Genomic DNA, 20,117 nt, shown 5'->3' with positions numbered 1-20,117 from the left:
TTACTTCGTCTCTATTTCTGGTTATATACTATATTATACTCTGTCTTGGCACGGCGGTACGTAAACCAATAATCAAGTTTAAAAAAATTAGATAATAATTGTATTTTATCTCTTGAATATCTTCCTCGCCTAAAATGAGTTCAAATCCTTCTTGTTTTTTCAAATTTTCTCAGGCGGTCGTCGTCAAAACAAATCTCGGTCACGCTTCAGCCTGGCCCGCCTAGCTGCCAAATTGCGCCGGAAGGATGACGGCGCGGTATCACGACTTTGCCGACAAAGCCTCTTGGTCCAGTTGAAAAACAAACCATGAATAAAATTATTTATTTATCGCTGTCAATGATTTTAATTATATCTATCCAATATTTTCCCGAATTAACCTCTCAGAGAGCAGTTCTAACTATCACTGTGACATTTTTTATATTTAAGTAAGAGGGCGAACAAGTTATCTGCGTCAATCGCAAAGGTCTGTGGGACCCTGCCGCTACGCCCATGACTCTGGATATAAGGTTGCCAGCCTATTCTCGACAACCCGAAACGTAGACATTACTGCTTGGCGGTAGAAATAGGTATGATGGCAGTACTTCCCTGGACGAACTCTTGCACGAGGAGCTCTACTGCTACTAATGAATACGGAAAAATGTTTAAGGCTTTTTATAAATAACAAAAACGCCATTATTATTTAAATTTCATATACAATCAATCCTAGTTATTATTTATTATATTTATAAATGACTTAAACTTTGTTTTCGGCACACAAATTTTCTTCTACATGATGATTTAAAAATTTTTAGAAGCAATACAAGTGATGTTGACTGTACTTGAACGTGATCTAGATCATTTAACTCACTATTATATCATAAATAAACTCAAGTTATGTACTCCAAAATTAAAAGTAGTTTCACGAAATTGAATATGAAAATTACGTAATTATAAATACTCAGAACAAACTGAAAAAAATTCAAGCTAAAGTCAGTAAATTATAAATTATTTAGAAGAAATCATGAAGTACTCCCATACGAGAACTTACTATATACTAACACTTCATTATAGACGAATGCTTCTTCAAGCTGTAACAGCAGACATTGTCACAATCTGATTGACTGTCCAGATCTGGTGCAAAATATTAAATACAATTATTAAAAGGTTTCCCAAGTAGACATAGAAATGAGACTCCAGGGACTGTTATAAATAATAAAATATTTGAGTAAATGTACTGTGATGCCAGTCATGATACCAGTCTCCTTAAACTTTTCTCTGAGAGAAACCCGAGAGCCTAGACGGTACACAGAACGAATCGCTCGTTTTTGCAATACAAATATGGTTTGAATATCTGCCGCTTTACCCCACATGAGAATCCCGTAGGACATTATACTACGGAAGTAACTAAACTAGTCTAGCAGTACTAACATCGGTAAGCTCACGTATTCTGCGGACTGCGTATGCAGCGGAGCTTAATCTGATCTTCAACGGCGATTCGTTTACTAAAGATGGTTATCACTAATTACAAGTTTCATAACACGATATGATTACTTTTTATTTTCCCGATATTTCAGAACGGTTACACGCTCCATGGTCACGGGTTGACTAGCCAGCGGCAGATGACAGCTTTAAGAAGAGACTTAACTGTCTACCCTCTTTCGCTGTCGACGACTACCCTCATCTCGATTACTTGCGGCGTTACAATTGCCACTCACTTTTTTCTGACAAACCACACTCACTGTATCCACACGCGAAGCTGAAGTCAAACTATTTTTGTTTTTATTCTTGTAAGCACTAAGTAGTTTATTAATTATGTGAAATAAAGAAAATACGTCTAAAAGTAAACGTTTAATGGTGGATAAATGAAAACTTACGAAACTGTATAGTAAAAGTTGAAACACGACAAGAAATGGAGTCAAAACCGCAGACATGTCTTATACTCGTGCGATTCTGCCTGAAACGAAGCCAAGTATAAGATAAGTATAAGATTATGGACTTTCCCAATACTATTGCTACAAGGGCGTTCATACGGAAAACCTGGGTCTCAACTCGAAAATTTCTTCAGGACTTTTTCTCGCGTTTGTTGGCTGTTTTAGTCTCGGGACGAGACTTTCGAGACTGAAGTCTCTACTAAACCAACAGTATTTTTTTATTCTGGTTAAATGGACATGGCAATACAGTAGAGTGGACACTTAATCTGTGAACAGTACCTAATACAATTAGATCCACTCTATAAGAATCAAAGTTACACGCCCTTTGTTTTTTAGGAGTCCACTTCAATAATGAAGAAACTATAAATATTTTTTTTATTTATAATTTGAGTTAAGTAAAGAAGTTCATTAAAATTCATGTTTTGACTGCCTGAATGCATGGGCCATAAGTTTTGAAATCTACTTCAGAAATAGTCTCGAAAGTCTCGTTGCTGTCAGCGCACCGAGTCTCAATTATTTCCCGAGACGCGGAAAGGCTGAGATAAAAACCCTAACTGTTACTCTGGTGTTGCTCTGATACTATGACCAGGACATTGTTTAAGTAACGAATTATCTTGGCATCAAATGCCAGTGTAACCTGATGGTCTGCAAATCTAAAGTAAAGCCTTCGGGATCGGCAATTTTTTGAACTTTTGTATCGAGAATTTTTACACATTTAGAATTTTTATATTTCTTACATTTTCCGTGAAACGCCATTGCTTCCAATTTGTATTTTGTGGACAAATAAACAGTAATGTTAACATTATTATTATTAATTTTATTATTATTCTTATTAATCTTCGACTGCGTTGAATCACTCCAAAGAGAATTAATCACTCTATCTATGATTTTTTTGTTTTTAGTTTATTAAGGCTTTGGCAAAGTCATCAGCCTAAACATGAAGTTTAATTAATTATGTTTCTGTAAACATGGCCGCCACAAAGAGGATAGGCAATTTGAGGCGGCGTGCTTGGATTGACTCGGGATTCCTTAAAACGGGCCGATACGGGTATTTTAGTTCGAGATTCGTATAATTTCGCGTTTTAATCTTCGATTAAGGCACAATAGCACTATCCTATTCCACTTTAAACTAGAATTCACAAAATAATTGAAAGTCAAAATAAAGACGACGCTTTTCCCTCCAAAAGGTCCAGAGCGAATGACTCTATCTATGATCTACACAATAAATTTATTGTTTCTGTCATTTTATCGGCTCTTTCTTATAGTATTATTTGTGTATAAAAGTAGTTTTTATAAAATTTCACCTATTTATTAGGGTAGGCAAAGGTTCCACCATACAGCCTCTTCATAATAAATTATATGACATTTTTCTATGAGAGTGACGTGGACGGTGTTCTGCATATTCTTCTTCTTTATTTATTATTGGCTTGTTCTGTCTTTCACAATTCCGCCAAGTTCTGCATATTTGTTTAAACCACAAAATGTCAGTTTTGAAGTTTTTGACAAATTGTTGCCATTACTCTTTTAAATAATGAAGTTTAGAGACATTATTATATCAAAACATTTGTAGTAATATAAGCATTACAATCAGTTTATTACGTTTTTAAGTTATTAAACTTATGGTTAGTATGTACATAAAAATGGTTTATGCAAAATTCGATACATCAACATGTCATATGTCAAGCGTGGTTAACCCATTTTTATATAAGACTGAAAAATATATTCAGAGTGTCGCTTAATGCTTGCAAACACTGAGAAATCACATTTTCACACTGATCAGTTATTATTAGACCAATTAAAAGCATTTTTAAATTTTAACTTCCTCCGTGGCCGAATGATTATTATGCTCGTCTGTCACACAGAGGTCACCTGACCTTGCCCTGGCCTTATGACCTGCATGACTATGGGTCGTATTCCAGAACTCTACTCAATGCTCAAGTCAAGACTTGAGTATGACTCAAAGCACTAGAAATCACACTCAAGTCCTTGCTATTAGGTTCGTATTTCCAGTGCTTAAAATCCTACTCAAGTCTGCTCAAATCCTGACTAGAGCATTGAGTAGAGTTCTGGAATACGACTCTATGACCTGTATTTATTTCTCTCTTTATTTGTGGTTGTCTATGTGTGTGCCCATGGCACCCGCGACGCAGGGTTGAGTGTGTGCGTTAAAAAAATCAGTCTCAGTCTTAGATCAGTAGGTACTCTTCATAATCCGGATGAACATACACCTACTGTGTTCAGACTACAAACTTTACAATTCTTATAAAAATGTCAACAAACATTTTGACTGCTGCAAAACATGATCACAAATAAAGTAAACAGTACAAGAATCAATTAGGTCAGCATGCATACATTCCGCCGCGCCTGTCTACTACACGGGTAGGCAGACATCATGAAACTCTTGCTATGCTCCTGACAAAACCTCTTTTGCCTCCTTATCTATACTTGCCAGCTAACTTGTAACCTGACATTGTTAAGGACATCTCTCAGGTCTACCTCTAAACTTCATGTTCCAAGGTATAAGCACTGTGTATTATAAGACTGCATTCTTAAGTCATTTTACTATTTTGTGGGACTCATTTACGCAGAACACCACCCAGATGACATTACCAATTAAAATTTTTTTTTAAGGTAGGTTCACGATATCTACGGACATTGAACGACAAAATCTTTAAAGGCATGCTAACACGTATGAAGAGCAGATGGGAAAAACGCCTAACATAAAATAGAGCGCATTTTGGCATGACAGTTAAATGCGCCCTTACAATCCACATTCTTGATGTGCGGTTATGCACGTGGTCATCGTATGACCACATGCATCACATCGTATTCAACACGAATTTTATCACGCTCACCCCGCGCGGAGGCCGCGTTGCCGCCGCAACCGCGTGTGTCTAACTGTCATGCCAAAATGCGCTCTACACGTTTTGCTTTTCCGTTTTAATTTAAATGAGCGTCCCGGGCGCGCGGGCGAGACTGGCTTGAATTTGATCTACGCGGCGACCGCCCGGCGACGACGCGGTTGTATTATTTAGAGGAATTTAAATATTGTTGCCTAGTAAATAGAATTCGGATTCGCCATTAATGTACATGAAAGCGTGGTAACTGGGCGGTCGTCGTAACGCAACGTAACGATGTGCGCGTAATAGACTGTCTCGGTTTCTCCTGAACAGTCTCACGACCAGCGGCGCTGTTTTCGGCAAATCTTGCGCTTCATTGACGTGTGAGTGTTGACTGAACCGGTCGACTCAAAGGTCATCGACTAGGAAGGACGACTGCGTAAACAGTGAATGAAGGCTATAATAAATTTTTATTCTTCTTATCGAGTCAATGCCAAAAACCAGTAAAAATATTTATTTTGCCCGGTAAGCAGCCACCACTATGCCCCTATCTGTTGCCTTTAGCAGATCTTCGCGGGTGCAACTGGTCGGACCAGTGGGCATGAGAGCAAGAGAGACATTCTTTGTGTGAGGGATCCGCACCGATCCGGTTTTGAGTCGGATTGATATATCCCCATGTTGTTTCTACATCGGCCACCTTTTGACCTGAGACGATTCAGGGATTTCCACGCTGACCACTGCATCTCGTGCCCAAGGGGAAGACTTTCAGCTGGGGTAATAAAATCATAAGGAGCAGCGAATTTGACATGCCAAAGTTCGCACTCGCGTCCATTGGGCTACCTTCTATAGCGGTGGTATATCGAAGGAAGCGCTTACGGCTTGATAGTCGTACAGGTGGGAGCTCGTGGCCGAATAAAGGGTTGCTATCTACCCCTTGCTTTAGTTTCTCTACTCCACATGCTTTATCGCGACGCACATTGAGAGGAGTAATACCCTCTAGAGGATATAATAAATAAGGAATGGGCTCCGTCCATCTCTCCGTAGCAACACGTTATGTTGCGACAAGTATCATTCGGGCAGTCGACAGGTTGGAACAATGCCACAATGGGCATGCGAATTCGCGAAGTTTTTATTACCAAATAGGGTAAGTACTGTTTGTCCATTCAATCTCCGTCAACTTCTGGGTTCCATGTTCTCCTGTTGAACTGACTTTTCAGATAAACATTTTATTATAATTATGATGAACTTAAATTTATTTTTTAAGAAGAAATTTATTAGAGTAGCTATGTTCACTTTTAATTTCATTTCATACATATACATACGAGTAAGTGTATCGATACTTGCTGTTTCCCTTCATGCTTCGGTGCGCGAAAATAATGATCCGCATTGAAGGTATTCTCGACTTCCGAAGACGGAATTCGGATTTAGAATGGTTACACACGGAGACGGAGTAAATGTGACGCACGATAGTATCGCTACACTTGCGATTTCAAACGCGCGATTGTATGGATGCAATCGCCTATAAATTGCAAGTGTAGAGATGCAATCGCGCGTTTGTATCGATGCAGTTGCGCGCTTGCATCGCTGTTTAAAATCACGCGCGTGTGTAACAGATCATAATGCAATCCCTCATATAAGCCTACGACTACTTCGGAGCGTCATTTTTTGGAATTCATCTAATAGAAATATACTAAATAGAAAGACAATGTCAAATGTTACTCTCACTCACTCGGCTAGGGCCCATTGAAAACCAGCGTCACAACCTAGCCTTGGTTGTGACTTTAACTGAATGGGATCCTTTTGTACACGCTACAGCCGCACACATGTCAGTATAGTATTATGCAACTTGTTGTTGAAATGTTTTTACGCTGTTCTTTGTGTTATTTCTGTTTTAGTTATATTAGTCTTTGTTTTTGTGGTTTTTTTTATAATGTGGCGTTACAATAAATGGTTTCTATTTCTATTAAATGTGAACTTAATTCGCATCATCCGTCGTTTAACTGTGTCGAGTACCTATTACTTATTTGACAGTAATTGTTACGGACGAATGTCGGACGGACAACAGGAATAGACTTCCTGATAAGGATGCCCTTCAGAACTTTTTTAATCGCTCAGATCCGAGACAGATCAGCTCGTGAATTTTCAGGGCGTTCGTTGTGTACAAAAAGACTAAATGTATGAGGTCAATACACGAACTCTTTAATACGGAAATAGTACGGAAAAGGCATTGACTTACAATTATATGGACGTCGTGTCCGCGCTAAAAAGTGTCCGAACTTATAGGGCGTTAAAATCGTATACAGAACGTCATTCACGTTTTAGTCTTCGTTTGTTCGACTGACAGCGAAGCAAGCAAAATTAGACACAACTGCGATGACATTACAATTTAAATTCAACGTTTTAGCTTTTTCATATTCCTTTACATGTCACTACGTTTAAATAGGTTGACTTGGGACATTTTTTTCGTGGTTTGTGTAATTAATAATAATAATAATAGACCCGTCGTCCATTTATTTGTAAGTCAATGGGAAAAGGGTATAAAGCTTTTTATAAATAACAAAAACGCCCTTTATATTTCAAATTTAATATAGTTTCAATCTTCACAATACCATAGTAACATCCTTCAACCACATTCAATATATTTTAGTAACAATAGTTACCATATCAAAAGGGGAAGTTGGAACTTATAATTTTATTATAAAAAACACTACGTCCGTAATTAGTAATAATAAGACTCAAAAGAACACTTACAAACAACGTTATAGGGTAGTTTGGTTGAGGTAGATTCAATTAATTCATAACTAACTAGTCTTTGTGGAGATGTACACCATGAGTTTGACAACGTTTAATATCGTCGGTTTTTTATAAAAAGGGAAGAAAGCGCCATTTTCACAAAATTTTTCACGACTGTTTAAAATATTTACGTCCCGTTTTAAATGCAATTTTAAAACTTAAACTTAATTAAAACCAAAATTGAATTTGAAAACAGAACGTAAATATTTTAAAACAACCGTTAAAAACTAAATTTTCCGAAATGGCGCTATCGCCCTTTCTAAAAAACATCGACGATATTATTATTCTGTTATTTTATATTACTGTAGTGCATTAACCAATTGTTTTTAAATAAATAATAAAACTATTCGATTATTTGGGTACACAATTGTAAAGGGTTGTAAAAAATACCTATCTCCACAAATCGCCTTATTTTCCTATGTTATATTAGGTATCAAGAAACCGGAATAGATTGGCTTTTACTTCATAAAAAAAATATCAAAATTCATTCGTCGCACAAGGCATCTTCTAAGTATTTAATATCAATAAAATATAATAAGAAAACAACCAACCTCAAAAGTACGTGGAACATCTATTGTCAAGTTTTATTATCGGTTAACGGAAAGCGGGTGAAATCTAAAAACCAGTTTCATCCCCTAATTTGAATGGGACCATTGAGGTATTCCAACAAAAAAGAAACATGGAAATCGGTAACATTCACAAAAACAAAATACATTTAAATTGAGCACCTCTTTTTTTAGTCGGTCAAAAATCAATTCTGTGCCTCCAATTTACTACTAAAATCATAAACCAAAGAAAGGCCAATGCTTGCACACAAACTGGAGACTGGAAACTGGAGAACTCCCTGTCTATGATTACCACAGCAAGGGAATTGACTCCGGGACACCGCTCAGAACCAATTAAGAAAAATTCATTTACCAAATTGGTTTATCGAACCCGGGACCTCGTTGTCCAATATCAACAGTTCAAACCGGCGGGACCACCAAACTATAGATCGGTGGGGTCTATGAAACCGTCAAATTATAGTAAAATTTACTCGGCCATAGATAATCGGAGCGGGACTACAATGTTACGTTCTCTCTCCTACTGGCTTAGGGCGTTTTGACATTAGACACTTATAAAAGCGCCGCAGTGACGCTGGAACCGCAGTCGCAGCGCCACAGTCGTGACTAGCGCGCCCTGCTTTTGCTGTAACAATTAGTGAAGTAAAAAGTAACTCGCAGTTGCCGCGCCACAGTTGCTAGAGCTTTTATAAGCGTCTAATTTGAAGGCGCCTATAGTGCTCTGTTGACTGTGCGCAAGCCCGTTATCGATAAAAACAAAAGAGTCACTAAAGGTGCGCAGTCCATGAGTAATTTATTATCTGCTATTATTTAAATATAGCAACCTTTTTTATTATACCGTTGTTATCAATAATCTGTTAACATTTTAGGTCTCGGAAATTAAAAATCCCGTAAAATTAGGAAGTATTAATTTATATATTTCGTTTTAGTTTTTTAATATTGTAAATTTGTATAGTATGTATGTAATTAACAAATAAATTATTTCTTGATTTTCTTTTCCATTTTCAACATTACAACAAAATCAAACGTCATATTTACAGAACGTTTGATTTTATATATCGATAGCATTTGTCAACTGCAATAATGCACAGCCTTCCTGGTACGTGGGAGAGAGTGCGCAACATCGCTGTGCCGCTCCGATGATTTATGGCCCGGTCTACACCGTGAAATTAGAAGATTAGAAGGTTACATTTAAGTTTTTTTCACTGATAGCCTCAATTAATGATTTTGAAAGACATTCCAAAGTTGCAAAGTACCTCTAAACTGATCCTAAGGCACCTTCATCATCTATAAATGAACTCTTGTTATTTCGTATTAAGCCAAACTATTCCAGGGTCCACATTCAAGCACAAGTGCCTTGAAGCAAGCGGACCGTGGCCAATAACACCTTACATCAAAGTTGAGCCACCTAGCTGGTCGATTATTATTAATTTACCCAACAACTTCTTAACTTACTTGTCACGCTGAATAGTCAATTTGCAATGATTTCCAACTTTAAACGTATTGCAATAAAGTTATTTTTAAATGTAAGCTTGGCCGTGATTTTCTTTACAAGTATTTTCAAATGAAAACGTGACAGTTTCGTTTCATATTAGTAAACTTGGTTGTTGTATATCCAACGTTTCTTTTTACAAGCGACACGTACTATTAACAAGCACATAGAATAAAAAAATTATCAATAAATTTGGTCCCCAGAACAATAATTGCAGATGATTTATAAATCAACAGATAAGTTCAATTCGCCGTGAAAATCATTGCAAAGGTACTATTAGGGCGCTTTCAAATAAGATGCTTATAGAAGTACTACAGTGGCTCCACCGTGGCGCTGCAGCCGCGCCACCATTCATTTTCATACAAAATTTAGAAGCGCACCTGCAGCGCTTCTACAAGCGTGTAGTTTGAACACGCCCTTATGCGTTAATCTTGTTGCAAATGAAAAATACAGCTTTCTGCTGTATTTCACGTCCGTCACGTTCACGAAACTTAAAACAAATTGTCAATTGCTTCAAGAGCCTACGCGAATTTCTTTTCCTTAGACCAATACATAGGAACAAAGACAAACATTGCACAGGGAGGACTTTAATAATAATAAGAAATAATAAATCATTTATTTCGACCAACGTGAATTATACAATTACAAATATTTAATACAATTGAAATTAAAATTAACTTCATTTCCGAAAGAAACTGCTTTTTCTTATCTCTCCTTTCTGCGTTACACACTCGTATATTGTATAAGGCAGTGCCAACGCCAAGTCCCTGCATCAGATGTAAGAAAAAGAAATTGTACAACTTTTTTATGATTAAAACATTTTATTTGGACGCTTTATAATCTAAGTACATTACGTACGAGCTTATTTAACAATGTAATAACATTTAGCTGGTTTAGGTAATAGCAATTTGTATAGATTTCCTTAAAGACACGATGATAGAATTCGAATGTAAAGACAAAAATAATTACTTCTTTGTCATATGAAACAAGAAAGTGAATCAATATGTCGTTGGTATTCGAGAATAGTGGCCTATCACATAGACACCAAATTCATTCAGAAGATGATAAACCAATGAAAGCTCGGCGTTTTAATAAAAATTTGCTCAATTTGAATATAGCAGTGCAGTAAGATATATAAGGAATATTTTGGTATAGCCACTATTCTTCGAACGCAGCACTACATTGGTGGTAATTACTTAAATAGGTGGTATATACTACTATGGTAAACTACAACATAACGGTTAATAACTGTATCAAAATACTGATCTACACTATTGCTTTGAAGTTACAACAAAGAGGCATGGACAACAATAAAATTATGGTAGTATAATTAAATAAAAATATAAAGAAAGTAAAACAAAAAAATAACTTTACACTGTAAATGTGGTTACCTATCAGTAGGCCGAAACTACATTTTCCAGAAAAACGTTTGCTCGAAATATTTCTTTAAAACTTTTTTTTTGTTAATCCGGGTTGCGATAAACACCCAACACATCCTGAAATAACAACGGTTTCGTTATAATTCGGTTTTCGGTGTAATGAAATTTCGAACAAACGTTATTTCGGAAAAAATATTCGACTTTGTGATAAGTTACCTGTAAATGTATATGGTAAGAATACTATTGCAGCCGATTGGAATGTGTGGTTGAAACAAATTAATTTATTGCAGTCAGTCTTTAAATTGTACATTTTTGATAATACCATGGACGAATAACTAAAGAGGTCTGCTAATCGCAATACAAGACAACGTAGTCGGGTATTTTGCGCCAGATGTACCAAGTACCAGATGCGCCGAGTACCAAATAGCTATTTTTGTTTTGTTTTGCATTGACAAGCTACAAAGCAACTCTATATTCTAGTGATATAGCCCTGATTGCACGGATTTTATGGCTCGGATTAGTGCCTGCTATGATTTTGTTTTGCTTAGGATTAGCGGTAACTACTAGAGATTAGGAAGAGTCAATTTATAAATTAGTTTGCATCAAATATATAACCAGAAGTAGAGACGAAATAAGGCCCATCCATCCCAAGCAACTCATCAGGCAAATGGACCTTATATCACTTTTAAATATCAACCCTCATTTGCGCTGAAATCACAAATTAGAAAGCTGAAATAGTACAGCGCCAACAACTGACCTGTGTGTACGTCGCCAAAAATATTCTGTATTGATTGTAATAAAGATAATATCTCTAACAATGGGGGCTGTTCCATTCGGTGGTGTGGGAAAAATAGCAAAATATTTAATTACAAAACAAAGGAATCACATTTGAACTGGTCGATTTGAAGTGAAACAATTGACGACACCCGTCAATTGTTTCGAATTCGGGCTAGCCGATCGGAGCACAGTTGTCACCGTTATGATTTGGCAAAATAGTTTTCAAACAAATTAAATGACATTTCGTCTCTATTTCTGGTTATACACTCCATGTTATTTTGTAACACACAATGCCATCTAATGACAAAGTTCTGAAAATGATTTTAGCTCATCATCAATATTTGAATAATATCAGACGGGAAAAAACTTTTTTAATTAATATCCACAGCCATTTACATAATATAAACTACTTTCAGGCTATTGTTCAGCGCCATCTAGACAAAAGACAGAAAGTTAACCTGTTTCAGCGTTACGACCTGCAGTATGGAGATTAGCAGTCCACTTAGGTTATATATTGGTGCATGATAAGACCAATATAATGCACACAGAAGTGCACTAAGCGACGCTAAACATACAAAGAAGTAAAGGGCTTCACAAATTAGACGCTAATAGAAGCGCTGCAGCCGCACCACTACTTATTTTTATACAATATTTAGAAGCGCAACTGTTGAAGTCACAATTACTATGCGGTGTAGGACAAGACTGACTATAGGGAAATAAAATATGTATAGTACGTAACATAAAATGGAATGAATAGTGCTCAATGTTTTACCCGTTTAAAAAACGTCCTTAATTTTTTGTGTACGTGTACGTCGCCTTGAAAAATTTGGTTTCCGTAGAGAGTGGAAACAAAATTTCTTATTTCTGCAAAAGACTCAAAATCACTTTGAGAGGCACAACATCAGGCTTTAATTATTTACTTTTTTTCACTCCAAGGACGGACATACCAGGGTGGTAAACTTACATTATAAAAATGTTGTAGACGTTACGTTACAAATTAAAGGTACAACTTATATTAATAATATTAATCAACCCTAGTCGCTAGATAATATTTTGTGGACCATTTTCGTTTAAACATTTTAAAGTAATTTTTGTTTGTAATCCGGAATTTAAATAATTTCAAGCGATAGCTTCAAAAAATTAATCCACTTATAAATGGTGTGTTATAACTAGAAAAAGGAAAGATATTGAATTTCAGGATGTACATTTATGTGGTTTTCAGTCAAATAACTCCATTTTCTCTTTATCATCTTTGTATTAATAACTGCAACAAACTAGTGGACTTATTCACAAAAAACATATGTATGTCACGGTTTTATAACATCGTGAAATTCAATAAAAATAATGTATTTAATAAAGCGACGACATTTAACGTCAGCTAGTGGTAGCTGTAATGGTACCGGCTGAGTGAGAACGTCCATAAATCTCTCACAAGGCGTCGCCTGCGACAACCAAACTCGGTTCAGTTGGTAGAGTATCGCTACGGTACAACATGGTCGCAGGTTCAAATAACGTCAGATCTAAGCAATTTTTCTTCACTTTCGATTTTTGTATCAAGAATAATAATATACAGGGTAATTTTTAAACCACTAACAACCTCACAAGGTCATATTATTTTTAACATTATTAACAGCAACTTTTGTTCCGCGACATTTAATCATTCATTAGATTTTATTTTCATACAAATATAATGTAATAGTATGTAGTATGTTATAAAAAAAAAACCCCTGTATTAAAAGTGTTTATAAAAAAAACTAGAATATTTTACTCAATTAGGCGTGATAGGAGTGTGGTGTTAAAACCAGACTTTAAAATTACCACAATATCGAAAAAACGGTTAAACGAAAATGTTTTAACGCTAACGCTAATATTCTGCAGATTCTACGGTAATTATTCTATTAGAAAAATTAGTTACAAAATTCTTGTACGTCATTCAGGTATCTGTAATATCAATGAATTATTAACATTTTGGTTTCACGTTAATTAAATACAGAACAAAACATAACAGTGATGGTTAATTCTATTAATACCTTAATATAAATGTCAAAAGATGTGGTTAAAAATAAATACGATAATGCAATATTAAATATAACACAACCTCGAGTGAACTTGTGAACTTATTTAACAAAAATTACACGCTATGGTACAAATTGTACAAAATTGTGTATAATTATTATATACAAATGTGGTATAATATTTTGAACATAATTTCAAGTTGAACAGGAACCTATTTTTCTATTGTACACAATTATTGCTTGTTACTGGTAAGTATGATAAACTACATTCTTTTACATGCAATAGAACAACGTTTAACAAGGTTAAATTTATTGAAGTAGCAATTATTTTATATTTTTGAATGTCAATGGACATTTAAACAGTTAATTATAAAATTACAAACTTGGAAAATTCAAGAACGTCGTAACATATATAATTTTGTATCATATTTTAATTTTGTTTGGCTCTGGCTGGTCCTTGGGACAATAACTGTTTATATTTTTTATATGTTTCGGAAATGACAACAGCGAAATTCTTACACGCGCAGGACTGGAATTGAAACATAAAAACATTTCTTTTTTTTAAACATAAAAGCGTTTAAAAAACATATTATCTCATCACGCCCTTGATGTCATTGGAGAATAAACCCTGTGACAAAACCTAGCGCCATGATAAAATACTAGATTTTTAAGAGACCTAACTCTACGCCTAAGTCTATTTAACTTAGTGTAATTGAAGTTTCAGGTACATTGTTGTCGGCGTTCTTTCTTCCCATTTTATTTATTTTATTTAAAACCGAGTTTATTTTCATATTATTTACAATATCAGCTAAGTATATTTTGAAAGGAAAGAATAACAAATTAAACGTAAGTTTAAAATTTTGAATAAAGTTCTCGAAATTATTCCTCAACCTTTCAAAATGTTATTTACTTTTTACATCTTAAGTCTAACAATAAATTGTACCTAGGTGCTTTATTTATACTTTAAGAAAATTTACAAAAATAAATACAAGCTGTATCAAGTGAAATACAAAAGTAAAAGAAGTTGTTGTAACGTAACAGAAAAACAGGTTTAAAACCCTATCCATTAAATTTAATACTAACTTCCTGCGTTTTGCAACGTTATTAATTTATAATAAACTTTCCGCGGTATTTTCCTGTTTTAAACGATCTTCAACTTAAAGGAAGTCCATAAAAAATCATTAAATATATACAGAGTGAATTGTAAAATACTAACAACCTCACAGTACTATAAATATTATTAATATATAAACAAGAACTTTTGTTCATGACTTTTCACAAAAAACTTAATAAATTTACCAAATTTTTTTTCACATCTGTATTCAAACGTGCAAACGTCCTCCCCGACGATCCCCACCCTCGCTCCTGTGTTTTGTATCGAACACTGGCATTTAGGCTAACGCTTTCTTTTGCTACTACACAGAGTTATCACTGTTTAGAGCGATCTATTTAAATATTTTTATTTTGTAAATAAATAAAAAATCACGAAACAAAATTAGTTGTTATTACGTTAGTAATATAGTCCTACGCGGTTGTAAGTATTTTCAAATAACAGTTTATACATTATAGTATACACAAGTCGAAAAATCTAGTGGATAGAGAATTAAAAAACTTAAAAAACAACTCATGAATATACAAAATAAATGTTTAAATAAAATAAAAAAAAGTAAAAAGCAAGTGTCATGTAAAAGATATTATCTAACCACAGATCGATGGGCAAACTTCAACTAAATCGATCTAGAGTTAATGTTAACTTTTAAAAGAATCTTATAACGAAGAAAATGAGGTAGATATAAATTGTGATATGGAATAAACAACGAATTTGTTTTGATACAGGCTGAATTTAAAACCATTTGGATATATTAACTGGTATATAATGTAGTCAGTTTTTGAAAATAGTTCACAATAAATAAATAATCATAAGGAGTTTCTGGTCTCAAAGTAACGAATTTCTTGTACTGTGAGTACCAGAGCATCGAAATTAATCCTGAATCAGAGCAGAACAAGAAAAGCTCATTTCCCAAATAAATCCCACCCTATTAGGTCTAACGTGGAAGTTAGTGCTATCTGCTGGGTCACTGGGATCGTCATATGAAATTATAATACAAATATTGTGTACAAATATTGTGTATACAGGGTGTAATCGTTAAGTGCGCCCAGGTAATTATTCCGTTAATATAAGAGACATCAAAAACATTTAAACCGATATCGAAAATACCGACTCATCCGAAGAACAAAGTCCGATGTGATTATACAGCGAAAAGAGGATAAATACATAATTTCGTTATTCAAACTAAGTCCTGTGTAAAGGTGTTTTGAAAATTTTTATATCTTATTTCGTATCGGAAATATAAAATCGAACAACACTCGATCTGACATTTACAGCTAAGAAGAACGAACGAAATGTAGAAAATGTAAATGTCCTGAGAAGAAGTAGTCTCGCACATAGATTTTTGTTCTACGGATGAGTCGATACGATGACACCAATTTTTTATTCAAAATTGTTACGTTAAACGCTTTACATTGAAATGCGTCGAGAGGCTTAAGTTTTGAACAACTGCTTTAAATGCAAAATTTTGTATTTACTTAAAAATAAACATCACTTTGTTTTTTTATTGTTTTATCATTATCTGCAAACTTATTATTTGTTGCCTTTTAAAGTAGGTCAAATAAAACCTCTCTACGAATGTCATATCAAATGTATGGGAGCGTTTAACTTTAACGTTTTGGATATTTCTTATCTATAGTTTTATTTTTAAAAAGCTATTGGACATCAATAACTTTTACTCATTAGACATACTTTCGATGTCACTTTAAAAGTTTTTGATATCTCCTATATTTGCGGAATAATCGCCTGGGCACACTAACAATTACACGTCGTATACATTTATTGTGAATTTGTTTAGACATTTTTTTAATTATGCCCTGTATCATAAAATAAAGGAGATGAACAACATTTCACTACTATAAATGGAGAAAGAGTGCATAACGTCTCACGTAACTAGTTAATAACGATCAACAATTTTAGACTATTTCACATTATCTTAATAATATCAGTAGTTCGTTGTAATAAATTACTCTTTAAAATTATTATTATAATAATTTTACAATCATTTTATACTATCTACTTGATTCCTCTTAGATTTTTAAGTATATAGGCTGCAACAATTTTGTGTACGTCACAAAAACCGTATCGGAACATTAACGAAAATGTGGGTTAAATTATTTTGCTCTTTTTGGGTTAATTAAAATTAAACAAATATAATATAGTCTCTCTTCTAGCTAACTGCCGAAGCCCTGCTTGGTCGATATACCCTTAAGCGCTTGTAGTCATTGTTTATAATGCGCACAGCCCAGAAATGGAGTTCCCTGCCTGCGACTGTATTTCCGAGCACATACAACCCGAGTAACTTAAGGTGCAACTGAATAGGCATCTTCTAAGCGAGCTCGTTCCATCCCTATCTTCGCTCCAAGACTAGATGGTAGTCAAAAGTAAGGAAAAACCATACTCCAGTAATTGTCATATGTCTAGTTTTATATACAAGACTATTTGTAACATACTAATAACCTCGCAGGACTGTATTACCAACATCATAAACAACTTTTGTTCCATGATTTTTTACCAAATCAAAAATAACTTTAAAATTTTTCTTGTACTATCTGACACTTTTTAGATCTCTATTTGGGGTGTGTAATGGAAAATATAACAACAAATAATCTATTTACACTTTGTGTAACAACATTTGATATAATTTCTAAGGATGTAATCGCTCACTGTATATAATCAACAAAGGGCATAATTTCAATATGTATAATGAACCTTCAATATAACAATCATTAGATATAATGATTAGCTAACATAATTAATAAATGGTATAAGTACTACCAGCATAATGTATTAAATGATACTCATATAACACAATATTTCGTTTTACGAATAGTTTAAGCGCCCTGTATTATGTTGATAAGAATTTTTTTATTTCATTAAATGCAATCGCAAAATATAATTGTTTTGAACTTAAGTGCTTTATGTGTTATATATAAAATATATTTAATAAAACTTTAAACAGAATATTTAATTGCATATACTAACCTAACCTAAGCCCCCAGGAGGAGGTCGAACCAATTAGGAAACGCAAACAATTTCGGTTCATTCACCATTGCACCTAAACACCACTGGAATTGTATTAATAATTACATTATACTCAGTGAATGTTATATCTGAAGTATTTTAAAATGAACATTATGCAAACGGTACATTAGATTGAAAGTTGTTATATCAATCGTCTATTATACCCAGTGACCTTTATATCATGCAAGAATATGTCAAATGTCTGTATACCATAAATTAATTATATCTGTTGGGCATTATATAATAATATTAACGCACACACTCAACATAGCCCCGCAATAGAGAAACCCTGTGTCGCGGGTGCCATGGACACACACATAGGCAACCACAAATTACACCCAAACTCACGAGAGAAATAAATGTACGGCCCGGTAATCGAACCTGGGACCTGTGCTTGGCAGTCCGGCATGGTAACCGTTCGGCCACTGAGGCAGTTAAATTAAATCGACTAAAGATATGTCATTTGTTGTTATATATTACGAATGGCACCCCTATTTTGATAGTAAGGTAGTAAGTACAAACGTGGAATTCCTGCAAGGTCCAGCGTTTTACATCAAAATTATATTATCTATTTAAATATTTTTATTTTTGTACGAAAGTAAAATGTAACGGATAATCAAGTCATAGAAGCAAAAGTTGTTATTAACGATAATAATACATATTATTAGGCAACATCACATTCGCAACTCTGATCCCAAACTAAGTAGCTAAAGCCCTTGTTTTATGGAAATCGGAAACAACGACGGTACCACAAACAACCAGACCCGAGACAATACAGAAAGGTTAGTTTGCATATTGACCCGGCCGGGGATCGAACCCGGGATCCCAGAGATGTCGACACCATGAAAACCGGTGTGCAAGCCTGTCGACCACGGTGGTCGTCGTAGGCGTTAGTAATACTAAATAATAGATCAGCGAGGTTATTCAAATAACCCTGTATATAAATATAACTCATTAACAGAACGAGATTGACACGAGCTCTTATGTCTACAGCTCCAGACGATAAGTGGTAAAGCAAAAATATATTACCCTGAAAACATTTACCTAATACGCTAGTGAGAGAGAAAATTCTATGTAGTTCTGTGAAGAAAACTGTCTATTAACTGTCTATTACCAGTTTTGTCAATAGAACTGTACAACAGAACTAGTGTACGACAGTTAGTCAGCTGAGAGACGATATTACGTATTCTTGACAGAATGCATCGCGGCACGTAATGGGAGGTTGAAAAATTATACCTTTTCATTGAACTTGGCCGACGCACTGCCGTGCGCTTTTTACTTATATTTTGTTTTAGATAATAATGTTATATGACCCGGTCTTATCTATTATTGGAATGTAAATGTGAAGGTAGGTAACTGATAGCTTCTCAGGCTTTATCTAAGAATTGTGTGAAAAACAAAACATAATAATAAATATTATTCAACATCCATAAATAATTTTTTTTCATGACATATCTACATGCATGCGGGTGTTTGGATTAGATTTTGGTCTATATTTTGTACGAAGTAGTTGCACTAACGGTAAAAATTCTATTATAAATGCTTTCTAATGTGTGTACTATACGGAGGCACTGCATTACTATGTAAACATAATTATTTACACAAACTACCTTGTATATTTATGAGGTTAGTAAAAATCGTCGACGTAAAGTTTGTGGTTATGTTTTCGCGTCATAAGTGTACTTATTGTCTTGGGGCACTTTGTTTTGTAATATCAGGCCTATGAAAAACGCTATGTACAAGTGCATTCGGCCTAGAGAAGGCGGTAAACGATTTTGATCCACAGGATTCGAACCTGAAACATTGTAACAGCTGATTGAATGAGTCTAAGCGAGAATAACTTTACGTGAGCTTCTAATTTTTAACACCGACCTGATTTCCCTTAATCAAACTATAAATTACTATACCCGTACTATTGTTTATCGAAAATCAGCCTTATTCATTGAAATAAAGTCTATATTAGGAACGTTACACGCCAAGCTATCCTCGCGCAAACTGGGTCGAGCCTCATTTCTATAACCATTCTAAATTATTCGTAATAACCCTTAAACGTCAAAAAATCTATTCATAAGCTGTACAAATCTCAATCCTTTGTTAAACTAAGTAAATTGACGTGCTGGTAACGAGTACCGTGTTTAACGAGGCCCCCTTAGCCCCATTTGTAATTCTTAGTGCCATGTGGTAAACTAATTTCAACCGTTTGGTTGCAGCGTGGG

The 20,117-nt window shown here is 34.7% G+C and overlaps 1 protein-coding gene across 2 annotated transcripts in view; it reads left to right on the top strand.

The window, feature by feature from the left end:
* Nucleotides 1-327, top strand: part of LOC113237786 — a 77,687-nt gene extending 77,360 nt beyond the window's left edge. For both annotated transcript variants that reach the window (XM_026474443.1, XM_026474442.1), the window contains exon 17: nt 174-327. In XM_026474443.1, the coding sequence (XP_026330228.1) occupies nt 174-310 (137 nt within the window). In that variant the 3' untranslated portion in view covers nt 311-327. The remainder of the gene's footprint in view (nt 1-173) is intronic.
* Nucleotides 328-20,117: the final 19,790 nt, after the last annotated feature.

The sequence above is a fragment of the Hyposmocoma kahamanoa genome, unplaced genomic scaffold, assembly GCF_003589595.1.
Source record: "Hyposmocoma kahamanoa isolate Upper Pololo Valley unplaced genomic scaffold, ASM358959v1 94, whole genome shotgun sequence".
Lineage (NCBI taxonomy): Eukaryota > Metazoa > Arthropoda > Insecta > Lepidoptera > Cosmopterigidae > Hyposmocoma > Hyposmocoma kahamanoa.
The sequence above is the reverse complement of the archived record's forward strand: the minus strand, read 5'-3'. Positions and strand labels throughout refer to the sequence as shown.